The 14,885-nt window shown below is 43.5% G+C and overlaps 6 protein-coding genes across 6 annotated transcripts; 1 reads left to right on the top strand and 5 right to left on the bottom strand.

The window, feature by feature from the left end:
* Positions 1–37: 37 nt before the first annotated feature.
* On the bottom strand, positions 38–1,993 carry BDF20DRAFT_807729 (uncharacterized protein; the record flags this gene model as incomplete). Its single annotated transcript, XM_053076553.1, has 4 exons — positions 38–108; positions 184–786; positions 1,678–1,836; positions 1,912–1,993. Coding segments are annotated over 4 exons (915 nt in total), but the record flags the coding sequence as incomplete, so codon positions are not given.
* A 1,040-nt stretch (positions 1,994–3,033) lies between these two features.
* On the bottom strand, positions 3,034–3,877 carry BDF20DRAFT_883922 (uncharacterized protein). The gene is made up of 2 exons (XM_053081827.1): positions 3,857–3,877; positions 3,034–3,754 (listed from the first exon to the last, which is right to left on the bottom strand). Exon 2 carries the CDS (start codon positions 3,588–3,590, stop codon positions 3,321–3,323), a length of 270 nt encoding a protein of 89 aa, XP_052934418.1. The 5' UTR covers positions 3,591–3,754; positions 3,857–3,877; the 3' UTR covers positions 3,034–3,320.
* An 883-nt stretch (positions 3,878–4,760) lies between these two features.
* BDF20DRAFT_823944 (patched family-domain-containing protein) lies at positions 4,761–9,082 on the bottom strand (the record flags this gene model as incomplete). The annotated part of the gene is made up of 5 exons (XM_053077844.1): positions 4,761–5,183; positions 5,326–6,044; positions 6,099–6,636; positions 6,731–7,294; positions 7,388–9,082. 5 exons carry the CDS (start codon positions 9,080–9,082, stop codon positions 4,761–4,763), a joined length of 3,939 nt encoding a protein of 1,312 aa, XP_052934417.1.
* A 255-nt stretch (positions 9,083–9,337) lies between these two features.
* On the bottom strand, positions 9,338–10,251 carry BDF20DRAFT_883916 (uncharacterized protein). Its single transcript, XM_053081826.1, has one exon. The coding sequence runs from the start codon at positions 9,990–9,992 to the stop codon at positions 9,723–9,725; it is 270 nt and encodes an 89-aa protein (XP_052934416.1). The 5' UTR covers positions 9,993–10,251; the 3' UTR covers positions 9,338–9,722.
* Positions 10,252–10,418: 167 nt separating this feature from the next.
* Positions 10,419–12,045, top strand: BDF20DRAFT_824330 (FAD dependent oxidoreductase; the record flags this gene model as incomplete). Its single annotated transcript, XM_053077879.1, has 4 exons — positions 10,419–10,694; positions 10,769–10,993; positions 11,082–11,197; positions 11,280–12,045. 4 exons carry the CDS (start codon positions 10,419–10,421, stop codon positions 12,043–12,045), a joined length of 1,383 nt encoding a protein of 460 aa, XP_052934415.1.
* A 138-nt stretch (positions 12,046–12,183) lies between these two features.
* Positions 12,184–14,402, bottom strand: BDF20DRAFT_907173 (uncharacterized protein; the record flags this gene model as incomplete). Its single annotated transcript, XM_053083350.1, has 4 exons — positions 12,184–12,938; positions 13,004–13,097; positions 13,178–14,150; positions 14,248–14,402. The coding sequence occupies 4 exons, from the start codon at positions 14,400–14,402 to the stop codon at positions 12,184–12,186; spliced, it is 1,977 nt and encodes a 658-aa protein (XP_052934414.1).
* Between the last annotated feature and the right edge of the window lie 483 nt (positions 14,403–14,885).

Here is a 14,885-nt window from a genome sequence, read left to right as displayed (position 1 = left end):
TATATACACAATCAAAAAAAGAGGAGGGGTCTTAGGGTAGAGACTTTTTTTTCAATGTCTTGGGTAGTAAATGCATCAAAGGCATATGTTTACGTGGTAATTCAACGACTAAAAAAGAACAACAGAAAGAAAGGGTAAGAACAACGAGGGTCTTTTCGAAAGTAAACAAGAAAGACACGTTACCAACTTTGTTACGCTTACGATTTTCTTTACAAAAGGCGCTGCAGTACCAATGCACAGCATCCACCTTGGGATTGACGGTGATGGCAGGTGAGTGGCACTTTTGATGATAGGCACGAGAGCAGCCCCCTTCACAAAGAATCAAATCATTGGTCTCTCCATCCACTACCTCGGGTGATTGGCACACGATGCAGAAATATTGCACGACGGGTCTCTGACGATCTTGCAGTTTTTCATGAGCAAAGGCGGACAGATCGAGTCTAGGTAAACGACTGGCGAGACCGTAGCCTTTGTAATCGCATCCATGTTTGTTGCAGAGGGTGCGTTTACCCCAAGGGCCAGGTCGCCAGTTGACGCCCTCGGTTGTACCGCAATACCGACACCAGTCAATATCCGCTTCTGTCAATTGTTGAAATAGCGTCTTTTCGCTGCTTGCCTTGGGGTGAACGATAGGTTCAATCAGTTGAGCATGATGGGGTATCTCTTTGCAGTCAGCATGATGATTTTCTTTGCTGCTGCTCGTGGTGGTAGCAGTGGTAGCGGTGGTGGTGGTGGTGGTAGTGGTGGTGGTGGTGTGGGTGGTGTTATTGCTATTCTGATGATGCGCTGTACACTGTTGAGGAGAATGGAGAGGATGGACAGGTAATAATCGCTGTTTCTTGTTGCTGCTGGTATGGGAAGGAGGAGGATGGAGCTGAAATTGAAGAGGAGGAGGAGGGTTCTTTTTGTTGAACACAACAGAAGATTTGGTACTTTTCTTGCGGCGCTTTTGGCGGGAAGGAAGGGTTGCACGATGATGATGAGGGCTTGTGGAGGAGGTATCGTCCTTGTTGTGTGCATCCAATGAGCCATGATGACTACGTTTGCGCTTTTTTGTAGAGGCATTGTCCTTTGTATGGGTTGTCGTCGTCGTCGTCGTGAGGGTGGTGGTGGTAGTGGTTTTGGTGTTGGTTGCATTGGGAGTCATGTGGTTGTCAGTGGAAAAGAGGGTTGAGAAATTTTGCTCTTCGTCGTCGTCGTCGTCGTCGTCAGAGTCGTCGTTGTCGTCATCAGTAACGACGGCGGTTGGATCCTCATGATCATCGATTGTGGTGTTCTCTTCCTCTTCCTCTTCCTCTTCCTCCTCCTCAAATGACGTTGTTTCAGAGTTGGGTGTGGGTAAATCACAAGCAACGTCTGCACTAAATGCATCAAGCAACTTGAACCAGTCAAGATCATCTTTGGTGCTGCTGGCGCTGCTTTTATCTGATAAATGACGTTCCAAAGAGTTTTTCAAGCGGTTTCTTCTACGACAGAAACCCTCTAATAACGGTTCTTCTTCTACGTCATTCATCTCTGTCCATGCTCTGGGTGGAGATAGACTATCGCTGCTGTCTCCCTGTGGATCAAGTTTTGTAAAAGGAGGAGAATGTGAAGGATAATGATGATGTAGATGTTGTTGTTGTTGTTGTTGTTGTTGTTGTTGATGATGATGATGATGCAGATCAGAAGAAATACCACCATCAAATAATGGTTCATGGTTGTACAAAAAATTAGTAGGGGATGTTACAGGAGAGAGACAGGGAGACAAGATTATTTTATCACAACTGCTATGTTGAGAAGACGACAAGGAAGACGAGTGACTGCTTAAGGATGCTGTATCATCCTGTTGTGAGTCTGTTACTGTACTGCCTGTCGTTGTTGTAGCCGTCAATGTAGTAAGAGTAGCCGTCCGTGATAGTGAAAGATCACTGTAGAGAAAAGTGGTAGGTTGAGCCAGAAAGACATCATCTTTGAGCACGGTAGGTGTTTGCGGTAAGGAGAGTGGGAGCAAGGGTAGTGAGGATGGTAGTGGTGGTGGTGGTGGTGGTGGTGGTTGTTGTTGTGGGTGCTGCTGCTGCTGCTGTTGTTGTTGTTGTTGTTGCAGCATGAATTGATGGAGAGAATAATCGAAGGATGTCGGAGCTGCAAAGAAATTATCAACTGCCATTTTGGGCACTCCTATTGGCAAAACCACAGCTGCAGGATTGTTGCTTTGGTTATACAAATCTGCTGATAAACTCCCAATAGGCTTAGTAAACGTATGTAAAGCAGTTTGCTGCTGCTGATTCAATTCCTGTTGCTGTACCACTGTATCCCAAAAATTATGAATGTAGTAGATTGGAGCAACACTGGCATGGCTGCTAGTGCTGCTGCTGCTGCTAACAAAGGACTGTGAGAGAACAGTAGGAAGGCTCTCTTCTTCTTTTACAGGAGCTGTTACTGCAGCGGTCGTGGTTGTCGTTGTAGAGTTCATCATGGTAGGCTTTGTAGTCATGATGAACCAGCTATTACAAGAGATAGACAAGTGATGATATAAAAGACGATAGAATAAAAAAGAAAGAAAGGAGTAAAAAGAAGAGAGAGACAAGGAACAAGGATTATCAGGAAAAAGGCACTTTTTTTTTTTTTTTTTTTTTTTTTTTTTCTATTTTGTGCGGTTTTGTGAGTAGAGTGTTTCTCAATTTTTATTTAGGTGTTGTTGACCTAAATAAGGGGAGTTGCGAATCAGCTTCCGCCACTTTTTTTTTATTGGGACTACGCCCGTGCTTTTTTGTTACGGAAATGCATAGGAATGCCCTCAATGATAAGCACGATAGATGTCTATTGTTCATTTACTTTCCCATTGGGAGTTTGCCCTATCAAAGAACGCGTATAAATGCAACAGTGGGTTTGCTTGAAGACTAGCCTAGTTACCAATACCGTTGGCTCATTCGATATTAGGGGGGAGGGGGGAGGAGGGGAATTCTATGCTTATCGTCGTTGTTATGGTAATAATCTCAAGTTACACACATCAGGAAGTTTTATTGTGGCTCACACATCTTTGGGTTTCCAAAATTAGAGTCATAATTTTGTTTTATGTTTGCTCAGTTTTCTTTTTTTTTTTTTTTAATTTTGATCAATCACAGTTTGATTAAAGATTCTTACCATTTTATTGCCCATTCAATAGATATGAATGAGAATTCTTATCCTAGTCAATTCCTTTGGGTCGTGTTTTAAGGACGTCATGAACTCTAATTTCTGCATGTGTGTTCTGTACTGTCTTGATATCCGCCCCCCCCTCCCCTTATTTTATATATAGATATATTTTTTCTTCCCTGTCTGCCTGCAGATTAGAAAAATTAAAAAATCTGAAAAGAAACAAGACTGTAACAGCGGGAATTAAAAAAAATAACGTCATTTAAAATAGAATAAACATGTTTAAACAACTTGGCAAAAATGATGAATTCTACGTGTTTGAAATCACAGTGGTTCTTTTCAATGCATTTTATAACACATCCCTCCTTTTCGTTATTGCGAGAGTTTCCGAGAGGATACAGTTTTTGTGCATGGTCTTTTTTTTTTTTGTCACTCAGAAAAAAAAAAGTGATACTCTGTTGACTGTGATACATAGAATCCGCTCATATTCATTGTTCTTTTTTTCTATGAAAATCAGGAGAGATTAATTTTTAATTTCCACGAGCATTTGTGTGCTGGGTGACAGTGCGTAAACAATTCATCATTATGGTTCATTTCTTGAAACGGGAAGGGAGACCTTTTTTTTTGTTTGGGCTACCTAGTAAATGAAAGCCTAATGAACTTTCTGCATACGCTTTCACTTTTTGGTTAAATTTGCTTTTTTGAAAAGGGCTGAAACCCATCAATTAAACCAACAAACCCTCTTCTTTTTTCAATTCCAGCTCCAGCTTAGCCTGGATGATCCCGTCTCTTCATGCCCATCTCTCGGAACAATGGGTCCAAGCATTCCCCTTTCTTTTTATTCTCGAAATCCATGGATGGCAGTCAGTCAGTCCAGTCAGCCTCCGTCAGCTAAACCCACGGCACATTTTTCAATGACCGCAATAAGAAGGTTTTTGTTCGCATTTACCTTACCAATCAACAAACTATAACCAACCATTTTTAGCTTTAGCTAACTTTTAACCTTTCATTCTTTTTCATTGTTGATTAAAGAAGGGCAACAGAAACACATTAATGTTGAACAAAAAAGAAACCTCCCAAAAAAGGAAACTCAAACGCGCCCCAACATTGAACTCGCTTCATACACTTGGAGGTTCAAGTGGATCGTCCCTGTTGCCGTAAAACCTGTCCTCATCCTTTTTTTTTGAAACTTATGACTTTTTTTTTTTTTTGTTTTCAGCATTAGGATGGATGAGACCGCTTAAAGTGGGTCGTTTGAAGGGGTTCTATAAATAATTATTGGCTGTGTAGAACCATTCGGATATTCTTACAGCGTTGTTGGGCTCATGCTAAAGAATGTTGGCTACTGGAATTCCAACTGGAATTAAAAAAAATAAATAAAAAAATCTAGAAATGAATAGAACAAGATGAGCCGTAGTGCGTTTAGTAGAAAAGAGAAAGGTACTCGCTTCATGAGACACTCCTAGCATGTCTTTTCAAGGGCCCCCCTCCACGACAAACATGCAATGATAGTATCCATATAAAGTAGTTTTATTCAGACACATACAAGTTCATGACAATAAAGGACTAAAAGATGGATATCTGTAGGAGAAAGGGGGGGGGTAACATAGACAGACATGTCATACACATTATGTTGTATTATATTATTCATCCGTGGTCATTCTTCCGTTCGCTTGATACTCTGCATGTTCTGCTGTCACCGAGTCATTAGGATTCGCTGGTACATCAGTAATCAACACTTGATCAGAGCTTTCATTATCCTCCACGAGAAGCTGACTATGATGCTGACTTCCTAATCCACGCCAAAAATGACTATTAGCACTCCACGCAAATCCATCTTCGTCCACATCCGCCAGCACCATGCCGTCACCTCCCAATAAACAGAGTAAAACGGGTAATAATACCAGACCATGTAACGCTCCCAACACGACAATGGCAAGATCTAAAGAGAGACCCAGGATAAATAAAAACATACATCTTTCAGAATATTCGCTCAATGTACTTACACATTCTAAAGTAATACACCTCAAATATCTTGGACCTCGTAAACGCCAAAACAATGATGCCTGCAAACTTTGTCAATGTGATACCACAAAAAACCTAACATAGCCAAGAACCATGGTTAGTCTACTCTGTCTCTCTCTCTCTCTCTCTCTCTCTCTCTCTCTATGTGCGTTGTTTCTTTTTTTTAAAAAAAAAAAAACTTACAGAACTGCCAACATCCATGAGAGCTTGTCCTGCTCTCTGCTCTCGATGACCCTTGGCTACCATAAATCCACGAGCAATATGACAGCAAAATTCAACGCTGATACCCACACAGATCACAAGGTTCACCAGACTGACAGCATTCAAACTCACGCCCCACAGAACCATGACGCCCACCACATCCACGAGGATCATGATGACCACTGTCATGACAAGAGCACCGCAGCGGAAACTACCCAACAACAGACTGGTCACTGCAAAAATCGACAACACCGCCAAACCAAGAATCTCAAAAGCCATCGCCACAATAGAGCTGTATTGCTCAAAGAAAATGTAAAATACAGAGTAAGGATACACGTCCAAACCCAACTCTTCGCTGAGCCCCTCAGCGATGCGTCGCGCTGAACCATACGCAGCAATGAAATCTTGTTGGCTGCGTAGCGGCGTATGGAACGTGCGGAAATGGGACGCATCGAGGGTCACTCGATCATGATCCGCCACAATAGCATCGCCATAGGCCGCTTTTCCACCCAACGGGCAATCTTCGTCCGGTGCCATCGTGATCCACAGGTCAAAGAAATCAAGAAAGTCCTTGCCTTCAGGGAACGATTGCATGCTGACGTCCCAGTGTGCATTGCAGTCAGTACAATCGCGATCGTCGTCCCAGATACTACAGAGTTCCCAGTCATGGCTGCCATACGACGACGACGCTGCTGCTTCTTCTTCAAACACACTGAAACGTGGGCGAGACGTCCTCTTCGCTCGCTGGCTGTGACGTTGCCCAGGAGGATGACGACGACGTGGATATTCGTTCTTTAAACGACAACAACCCGTCGTGGGGTTGAGCCAATTCATAAAATCATCGTACCAGATACTCGTAGGCTCACCAATATACGAGACATGCGAACGACGTCGTTCTTGCTCAAGTACGTTGGCCAAAGAGCGTTCATGGCAACTAGGGAAACGTCCGCATATCTTTTTCTGTTCCTCTCGTCGCGTCAGATTCGCCCCCTTGACGACAAAATACACGGGCGGTCCCACGTTGAAATACGTGTCCATATCGTTAAAGTACTGTACCAAATACGAGTCCGAAGGCAATGCGATTCTTTGGTCTAAACCCATCGGTAATTGAGGCAACAACGATAACCCCATACTGAACAGACCTAAAAACACCATCGAAATCACATAACGTGCCTTGGGACGGAGGATCGCGGGCACATAGTAGTCGCGTACCATCGTTTGCAGTAGGCTCTCCTTTTCAATCACCTCCGGTGTTTCTATTTGAACACAGGGCACACAATCGATACGACGGTTCTATTTTTTGCTCGAGTGGTGTGTGTGAGTCAGCAGTGGCGAAACAGCAAAACGCGCTTCATTTTTCCCCCTCGTCAATTCCCCCCCCCCTTACCTGTTGTCGATACGCATCTAAAACGAGACAAGAGACAAAGCAAGTCACTTGGAGCACAAAGTCGACAAAGACAGCAATGGAAGCAACCGTAGCAAAGCTGCTCACAGCAGGCATGGTTACAAACGTGCCAAGACCAAACGCGATGGTTTCACTGAGTGAGCTCAGCAAAATACTCGGCCCCATTCGACCTAACGTTTTCGCGGCACGTTCTTCAATCGACTCCTCCTCTCCCAGATCCACGCGTCTGGCATATTCGTGACACAGAATAAAGATATTATCCACGCCTACCGCCAACACTAAAAAGGGAATCACCTCGGCAATAATAAGCGTAATTTTCTGACCGGTCAACGAAAATAACCCCACGGCCGAAGACACCGAAAAGATAACAATCAGGATGCCGCAGATACCAAGGCTAAATTTCGAGTCAACCACTAAACGACGCGGATGATACGACACGATACGGCCCAACGCCACCGAAGCATAGAGAAACATCACAACATAACTAATGATCACTGTATTCGCATCCGTATTACTGGATTGGTTGAGCTCTTTTTCAATCGAGCTCTAGAGGGCGAAAAAAAAGAGTGTGAGTCAATGCTTAAGAAAGAAAACGACAACGTCTTTCAGTAGACAACGATTTTATTTTTTTCCCTTTACCTCTGTAGAATAACTTATTCGAACGCCCTCCCATTCTGGCTTATGATGGATGTTTTTTAAAATCTTGGTCAGTAGACTGTTTTCCCAATCCTCTGCCTTGGCCGTCTCATGGGCATCGACCGAGTTGGTCAGAACATACGTCACGATCATGGCCTTGGCCGACAAGTAATCGCCCTCTTGATACCCTCCCAGGACCATGTCAGGCTTGATAGGCTGCTGAAAGTCCGGCAGACAGAGGGACGGTTGCGAAGCACACTGCTCGAAGGTCGATTTCCACGAGGAGGGGTCAAAAACGTCACTGTCCCAGTACCGTGTGACAGATTGAACAATACAAGCATCGCCGTTGGGATGAAAGCAAACGTCCTGTAACGTGTATCCATAGGCGTCCGACCTCATCAATCGGATGTCGTCTTCCAATTGGAACAAATGTTGAAGCCGCTGTCCCGTCATCACAGGTTGGCTCGCGTTTTCGCTGACAAAAAACAGTTGCGTGGTGCGATAAAACGGTGTAAAGTGCTCGTCAAAATGCTTCTTTTGCGCCAACGCCGTCGACGAAGGGGAGACCCACAGCTTGACAGGATCGCGCTCCACCGCAAAGCGGGACCAGCCTAAGGAGCAGAGCGTAACGCAGAGAAGGGACACGAGAATGACAACCCATGGATAGCGCGCACACAACAGGCCTTGGTAGTAGAACCATCCTTGCAACTTGGCATTCAACCAATACCTGTGCGTTCCACGAGAGTCTGGATCCAAAAGTGTCTCTTCTACTTCATCGTCGTCGTCGTCCTGCAATGCATCTTGATCTTCTTCCGAAAGCGCCAATCGCTCATACAGTCCTCGAGGGCGTCGCAACGTGTTCACATCCATGCCAAAGAAGCGCTGCATCCATCGGCCGATTCTTTGGTTTCTTCCTAAAAGCAAACTGGCACTCAACACCAACACCATCAAGTAGATCATCAACATGGCAAAACTCCAACAACGCAACGATCCTACGTGGCAGTTGTCTTTCTCCGCAGGCGTGGGTTCCAGAATTGGGCACACCGCTTGGCAATCCACACACGCACATCGATACGCTGGGTCCGTATCATTGCATGATTTGCCATCGGCGTCATAACGCACAAGGTCCCCCTCCTCCTCCTTCTCCTCCTTCTCTTCACCCTCCCTCAGAGGCGGAAAGTCAATTTGAAAAGGACTGCCAATGAGAGGTCGTTTCCTGCCCATATAACGCACCATCGTCTGCCAATCTTTCGCTCCTCCTCCTATAAAATCCATCGCATACCCGTTCGACGCACTGAATTTCACATCCTTGCAGCTATCAAAGAACTGCGATCCGAAATGATCCCCTACCCAATAGTCGGCGCTCGTCACCGCGAAACTGCCTTTCTCATCGCCGGCTTTCGCAGACGTAATGTTGACAAACGTCGACTGGTCAGGAGAACAGGTGAAAGAACACCAAAACTGCAAGAAATTGTGCCAACAAGCCGGACAAGAAACAATCATCGCTTCTGCTCTCTTGACCTGACTGACGAGATCATCGAGTTGCGATTCATCACAACATACAGGTCCGGTTAAATAGTCTATACCACAGGTGTCTACAAGTAACTGTCGAAACTGAGAGGATGCTGGTGTAGTCGCCGGTGTATTGTCCACACATGGAAGGGGAGAGAATCCCTCTGTCCCACACTGACCTCGCATGGCGCACATGCCAGTTTTATGAATGGGCGTCAACACATCCGCCCATGTGTTGGTGGTAAAGCAGCCTAAGAGTAATAGTAGTAGCTGCGCTATTAGCGGTAGTAGTAGTAGAAAATCGTGCAGCCTTTGAAGCATTGAAAGCAAAACGACATGCAAAGATAAAGAACCCGATTTTTTTAATTTAATGATAAGGAGTAGGTAAAAAGCCCAAATTATGCAATCTTCCAATTCACACTTAAACCTAAAAAAAAAGGCAGTTTTACGTATTTTTCCCATTTTTAAAGCTCCCCCCGCATGAATCTTGAAATCGGAGATTATTTTTCCATTCTTTTTTTGATGGGGGGATACAGACGAAAAGGTCATTTACCCTGTTTTTGTGTGAGCTCTTGAACAATCTATAACAGTGACTTCTAGAGCCAACGACCTAGATGCTTTGTTTTAACAGCAGGTGCTATTTTCACTTGAAAGGGGTTCATCCGCTCGGTTCACCGTTTCAGAAAATGCAAAGCAAAAAATAGTTGAAAAGAAGGGCATCCAAACAGTTCTTGTATGCTTGTTGACATTGGACAAAAAGAAAAGAAAGAGAGCGATAAGCAGTGATCTGAACATGCTGCACGCAAAATGAATCATCTCATACTCATTAAGAGACTCGCTTACCATGTGAGATGGGAAACGAAACATAACCATGGCAATTCTGCAGGGCTGAGAATGAAAGAACCGACATCAATCGCGCTACCTTGGATACACACGCGACAGTCATTCTAGTTGGACACGAGCATGTCAGGCACTGCGCTGTTTTCGTAGAGAGAGAGAGATAATGGCACGGGAAAAGGCTGGAAAACGACAGCAAAGACAAGAGCTCAACCAAACCAAGCAAGCTAACGTATTGACAAAGAATAAGAAATGTCATTCATCACGGCAACGAATGGAAATCTACAGAATAAGAATGGAATGCTTTCTTGCGATAATGCACACACCCCCACATGCCTCGAAATAGGGTATGACTGGAGGCAGGTTCAAGTTGCCCTGAAGTAAGGTCTTGATGAAAAAATGCGAAAGCTATTCTGAGTTTTTTGCTATTTGCATTATTTTACAATGCCCGCTATTAGAGACCAAGTTTTTAATATTTACAGTATGCTTTGCGATTTTTGGGAAACCATTGTTCCTTTCTTTGCAATTACCCCCAGACAATAAAATAACTTTTGTATAAACCATGAATAGCACTTTCTTTGTGAGAGCCCCTCAGCGATGGGTTCGATCGACCGGTCTGAAGAGTAGCTTCAAGAGCTCAGCCGTTGTATCTGTCCCCTTCTTGGCTATCGCTCAGCGGCGACGCATGTTACATTTATGGCCGCAGCTTCCAGGCGAAGGCGGTGACAAGTATGAAGGAGCCGAGAAACTTCTAGGTCCGTTAAGAGCTCAGAACTTTGCCAATCCTGCGCCTGATAAAACGGTCGGCCATGACCATTTTGACGTAGCGATCGTCGGTGGTGGTATTGTAGGATTGGCAACCGCTCGAGAGCTATTAAAGAGATATCCAGAGATAACAGTAGCCGTACTCGAGAAAGAACCAGAAGTGGCCGGACAACAAACAGGCCACAACTCGGGTGTAGTAAGTACTTTTTTTTGCAAAACTTAGTAGAGCGAGACACAGTCCCATCTCATGCCCACTCTGTCTACGGCAAGATTCATGCAGGCCTCTATTATGAACCTGGATCCACCATGGCGTATACATGTGTTCGTGGTGCCGATTTAATGTATGCTTATTGTGAAGAGCACAAATTACCCGTCCAAAGATGCGGGAAATTAGTAGTCGCTTGTAATCCGGAAGAACATAAACAGGTAGAAAAACTGTACCGTCAAGGGACAGCCAACGGTGTGAAGGGTTTGGAAATAATAGATAGTAAACAGGTAATGTTGATTCGTAAAGGATGGCCCATTGTTATATCTCGTAGTGAACATAGCCTCTTTTTATTTCTTTTTCTGGTCGGAAGAAAAGATTACGGAACTGGAGCCAAATGTGAAAGCGTATAGTGCCCTCTACTCACCAAACACGGGCATTGTGAATTACTGGCTCGTTGGACAATCCCTCGCTGATGAGATTAGAAAATCAGGGTATATATATATATCTATATTGCTATACAGTGACTGTGTCAGAAGAATCAAAGAGGTCTAAGGCTTGTTTCTTTTTTGATAGGCGTGGTGACATCAAGACCTCCTTCGAGGCGAAAAAGTTTGAAAAAACAAAGGAGGGTAAAGTGAGAATCACCGGCGGCGAAAAGATCATGGATGGCCCTCGATTGCAAGTAACAGCCAATAAGGTGATTACCTGTGCAGGTCTTTATTCTGACCGTGTAGCAGGTTTGACAGGTGGAAATCCTCGCAAACACAAGGTCGTGACTTTTAGAGGCACTTATTATCAATTGAAACCAGAATACCGAACATTGATAAAGCATAATATTTATCCCGTACCAAGCGGGGGAGGTATTCCCGTCGGTGTTCATTTCACTCCCACTGTGGATGTACGCCGTGGCCATCAAGCCATCATTGGTCCTGGCGCGTGCATCACTTTTTCAAGAGAAGGATACCGCTTTTTCGACTTTAAGCTGAAAGATGTCTGGGATAATCTCATGAATGGCGCCTTTTGGGCTTTCGCTTTAAAAAACTTTAATCTGTCTTTGGGCGAGCTTTACAGAGACTTGAATCAAGCAGCTTTCCTCAGTAGTGCTCAAAAATACATCCCTTGCATCACCGGCGACATGGTGGAACCAAGTTTTGCCGGTGTCATGGCTCAGGTGTTTGAATCGGGTGGTATCGCTGCAAAGGATTTCATATTCGAAAGAAAAGTAATGGATGGATCCATCCTGAATGTGAGGAACGCTCCAAGCCCGGCTTGTACAGCAGCACTAGCCATTGGTGAATTAATTGCAGATACAGCGAAAGAAGATTGGAATTGGAAATAAATAGGCAAGTCTTTGTTATTCGTTTATTCGGGATAGAACGTCCCAAGAACAACGGGTCGCGCGTTTTACGTAATAAAAACCTTAATTAATAAATGAAGATGATAAAAGTATGTACAAAATGATGGAATTAGAATTAAATTAAATAGGGGATGCAGAATGATGACTGGCTAAGGACATGGGTGAAGCGGTGGGATGTTGAGGTGATGAGGTATGATGAATGATCGTGTCGGTAGTGGAAGTGATAGCACCGTTCTCTATTAGAGTCGTAGGTTTTAAATTTTCCATGAATTTGATGATGCGTGTCATCTTTTCAGCGTTGGGAGGAGGGTCGCTTTCAATGGCTACAGTGAGCGGTTTTACAAATGGGTCTACTTTCTCTATGGGCAATCCACAGCTGATCGCTATCAACCTTCGATACTCCATCTCCTTTTCATTGGCTCGACGCTTCTCAGCTTCCAATTCAGCTTGTAGTCGTTCAATATGTTCATGACTCGTCTCCAGCTGACAATGGAGTGCTTTCACTTCCTTTTCTAGCACGTCTTCTCTTGATACAGAAGACGATGATCCACTGTCCAACATGGGTGTTGAGGAGGGAGGAATCTCTGTCAACGTCATCTCTACTTCTTTTACGGGCACCAACTCCGGTTCCTGACTGCTGGTGTTATTTGTATCGCTGTTACTATTCTGCAATGACATGTTGCTTTCTATCTCGTGGATTCTTCTTCGTGCTTCAGCCAGCTGAATGGATGCAGGTAGCTGCAGTCTTCTCTGAGCTTCTTTCAGTTCATATCTTAGCTTATCCAACTCTTTTCTCATTTCAAAGTTATCTGCATCCTTTTTTCTTAATTTCTCATTATAATCCTCTTCTAATTTCTCCATCATACTTTGCATAGCTGGTATAAACAGATGTTAATTCTTATCGTCATTGCCCTCGATGAAAAACCGACAAGTAACTTACATCGTATAATTTCTTGCGCCTTCTCGTTTGGTTTATATTCTTCTGGTGTAAATTGCATGTTTTCATATTCGTCAATATTAGGTATCAAAGGATCCTGATAGATGACACACAAAGAAAATCAATATAAGCATGATACATTTTTTTTTCTAAAGACTTGATCAGTGAACGACTTACAAGTGCACCTGTCTTTATCAGGATATCAACAATGTCTTGACATTCTAACCGCAGTGCTATTGCTAGAGCAGATTCTTGACGATGTGTATCTTTGACATTGATAATATTTCTCAAAATCATCTTTTTCGGCCTCAATGCTTTGACGAATCGTTTCATATAATAAACAGCAGCATCCACATAACCTTCTACAGCAGCCGTTTGAACAATATGATGCAGTACAGTTCTACCCTTTTTATCAGTGATGGTGATGGATTCGGATAGCAATTCTACCATCTCTGAAAAACATTTTCTTTCATAACAACAGGCAATCATGGCTGCACGCATGAGAGGTGTTTCTCCTTCATAATTCACACGGCAAACATTAGCACCATTCTTAATGAGCAAATCGACTATTCTCACTCGACCTAAAGCGGCAGCCCAATGTAAAGCAGTATGTCCTTGTTCGTCTATCACTAAATCAATGTTGATATCTTTCGTCAATATAGCAGTAGAGAGTAGAGAGGGTGCTTCTTCTTCATGGTCGTCTGGAAGAAACACACTCATCAATAAGTTGCGATGGTCTTCATAGAATGGGTCTTCGGCTGAGATAGGCTCTGGAGATACACCTGATACTGCTTTTAACCTTTTTCTTTGTTGGATAGATTTGTTGATATTGTGATAATAAGGTCGCTTCTGTGATATTAATTTGGATGATTCAGTACCTGATCTGTCATTGCTGTCGGTTATGGCGGAGGAGGAGGGGGGTGCTGATAATGCTAATACAGCAGAACTACTGGCATGATGTGTCTCCGATGAGGCTGATTGCTGACTGTTCTGTTGTTCTTCTTCTTCTATTCTAGCTTGAAGCTTTGCTTCTTCTTTGGTCAAAATATTTTTCTTTTCCACGGTCGATGGATCAAAGTTGAGTAAAGGCATCAAGCTATCCAAGACTTTGTATTTTTCGGCTAATTGTTTTCCTCGTTCAAACGGTATCCTATTGGCGATATAAGATGGCATAGAATTGAATTATTTTCCAATTTTCGGGCAAAAAAAAAAACTAAAGAAATCCTTGTTACATGAGTGATCCTTACCAAGTGCCTTGATATTTGCCGTAGCCTCCTTGCACTTTTTCATGCTCTCCTGTAAGAACTTCCCTTTCAAGTATTTTTGACCTTCTTGTTTTTTCAAAACCTGCCACTTTCAGTATTTGCGTCGCATTCAAGTATGAATCTTCACCTCTCACCATCGTTGCAATCCCATGAATCATCATTTCGTACACTTGTACACCAGAGTACGTTGCAGAATAGACTTTTCCGGATGACATCGGTTGTGTTCGATTTCGAAAACGAAAAGACGGGAAAGAAGAAATGAAAACTTGCTATTGAACTGTGTGATTCTTTAAATGAAAGTTGATAGAAATGGAAAAAGAATAAAAGGGAAGAAACAACGGTTGCAATTTTAGGAAAGGGAGAAAGCTGCAGAAAAGTGGAGTTCTTCTCTCTGATTCGCTCAATTAAATTCAAAATCGCGTATTAACGACACGAAGCTGGACGCCTTTACCGCGTCGTATTTTGGACTACGCTCGTTCTTGCGCTTGGTATATCAAAGACCTAGTATTCAGTCAAAGAGATGAGATACCATTCCTGGATGGCTCATTGAATAGATTGGTATCATTTTCTCAAAAGAAAAAGAAAGTTAAAGGCGAGAACACGCCTTTGATATCAGTTAT

Source organism: Mycotypha africana, assembly GCF_025528875.1.
Source record: "Mycotypha africana strain NRRL 2978 chromosome Unknown BDF20scaffold_8, whole genome shotgun sequence".
Classification (NCBI taxonomy): Eukaryota; Fungi; Mucoromycota; class Mucoromycetes; order Mucorales; family Mycotyphaceae; genus Mycotypha; species Mycotypha africana.
The sequence above is the reverse complement of the archived record's forward strand: the minus strand, read 5'-3'. Positions and strand labels throughout refer to the sequence as shown.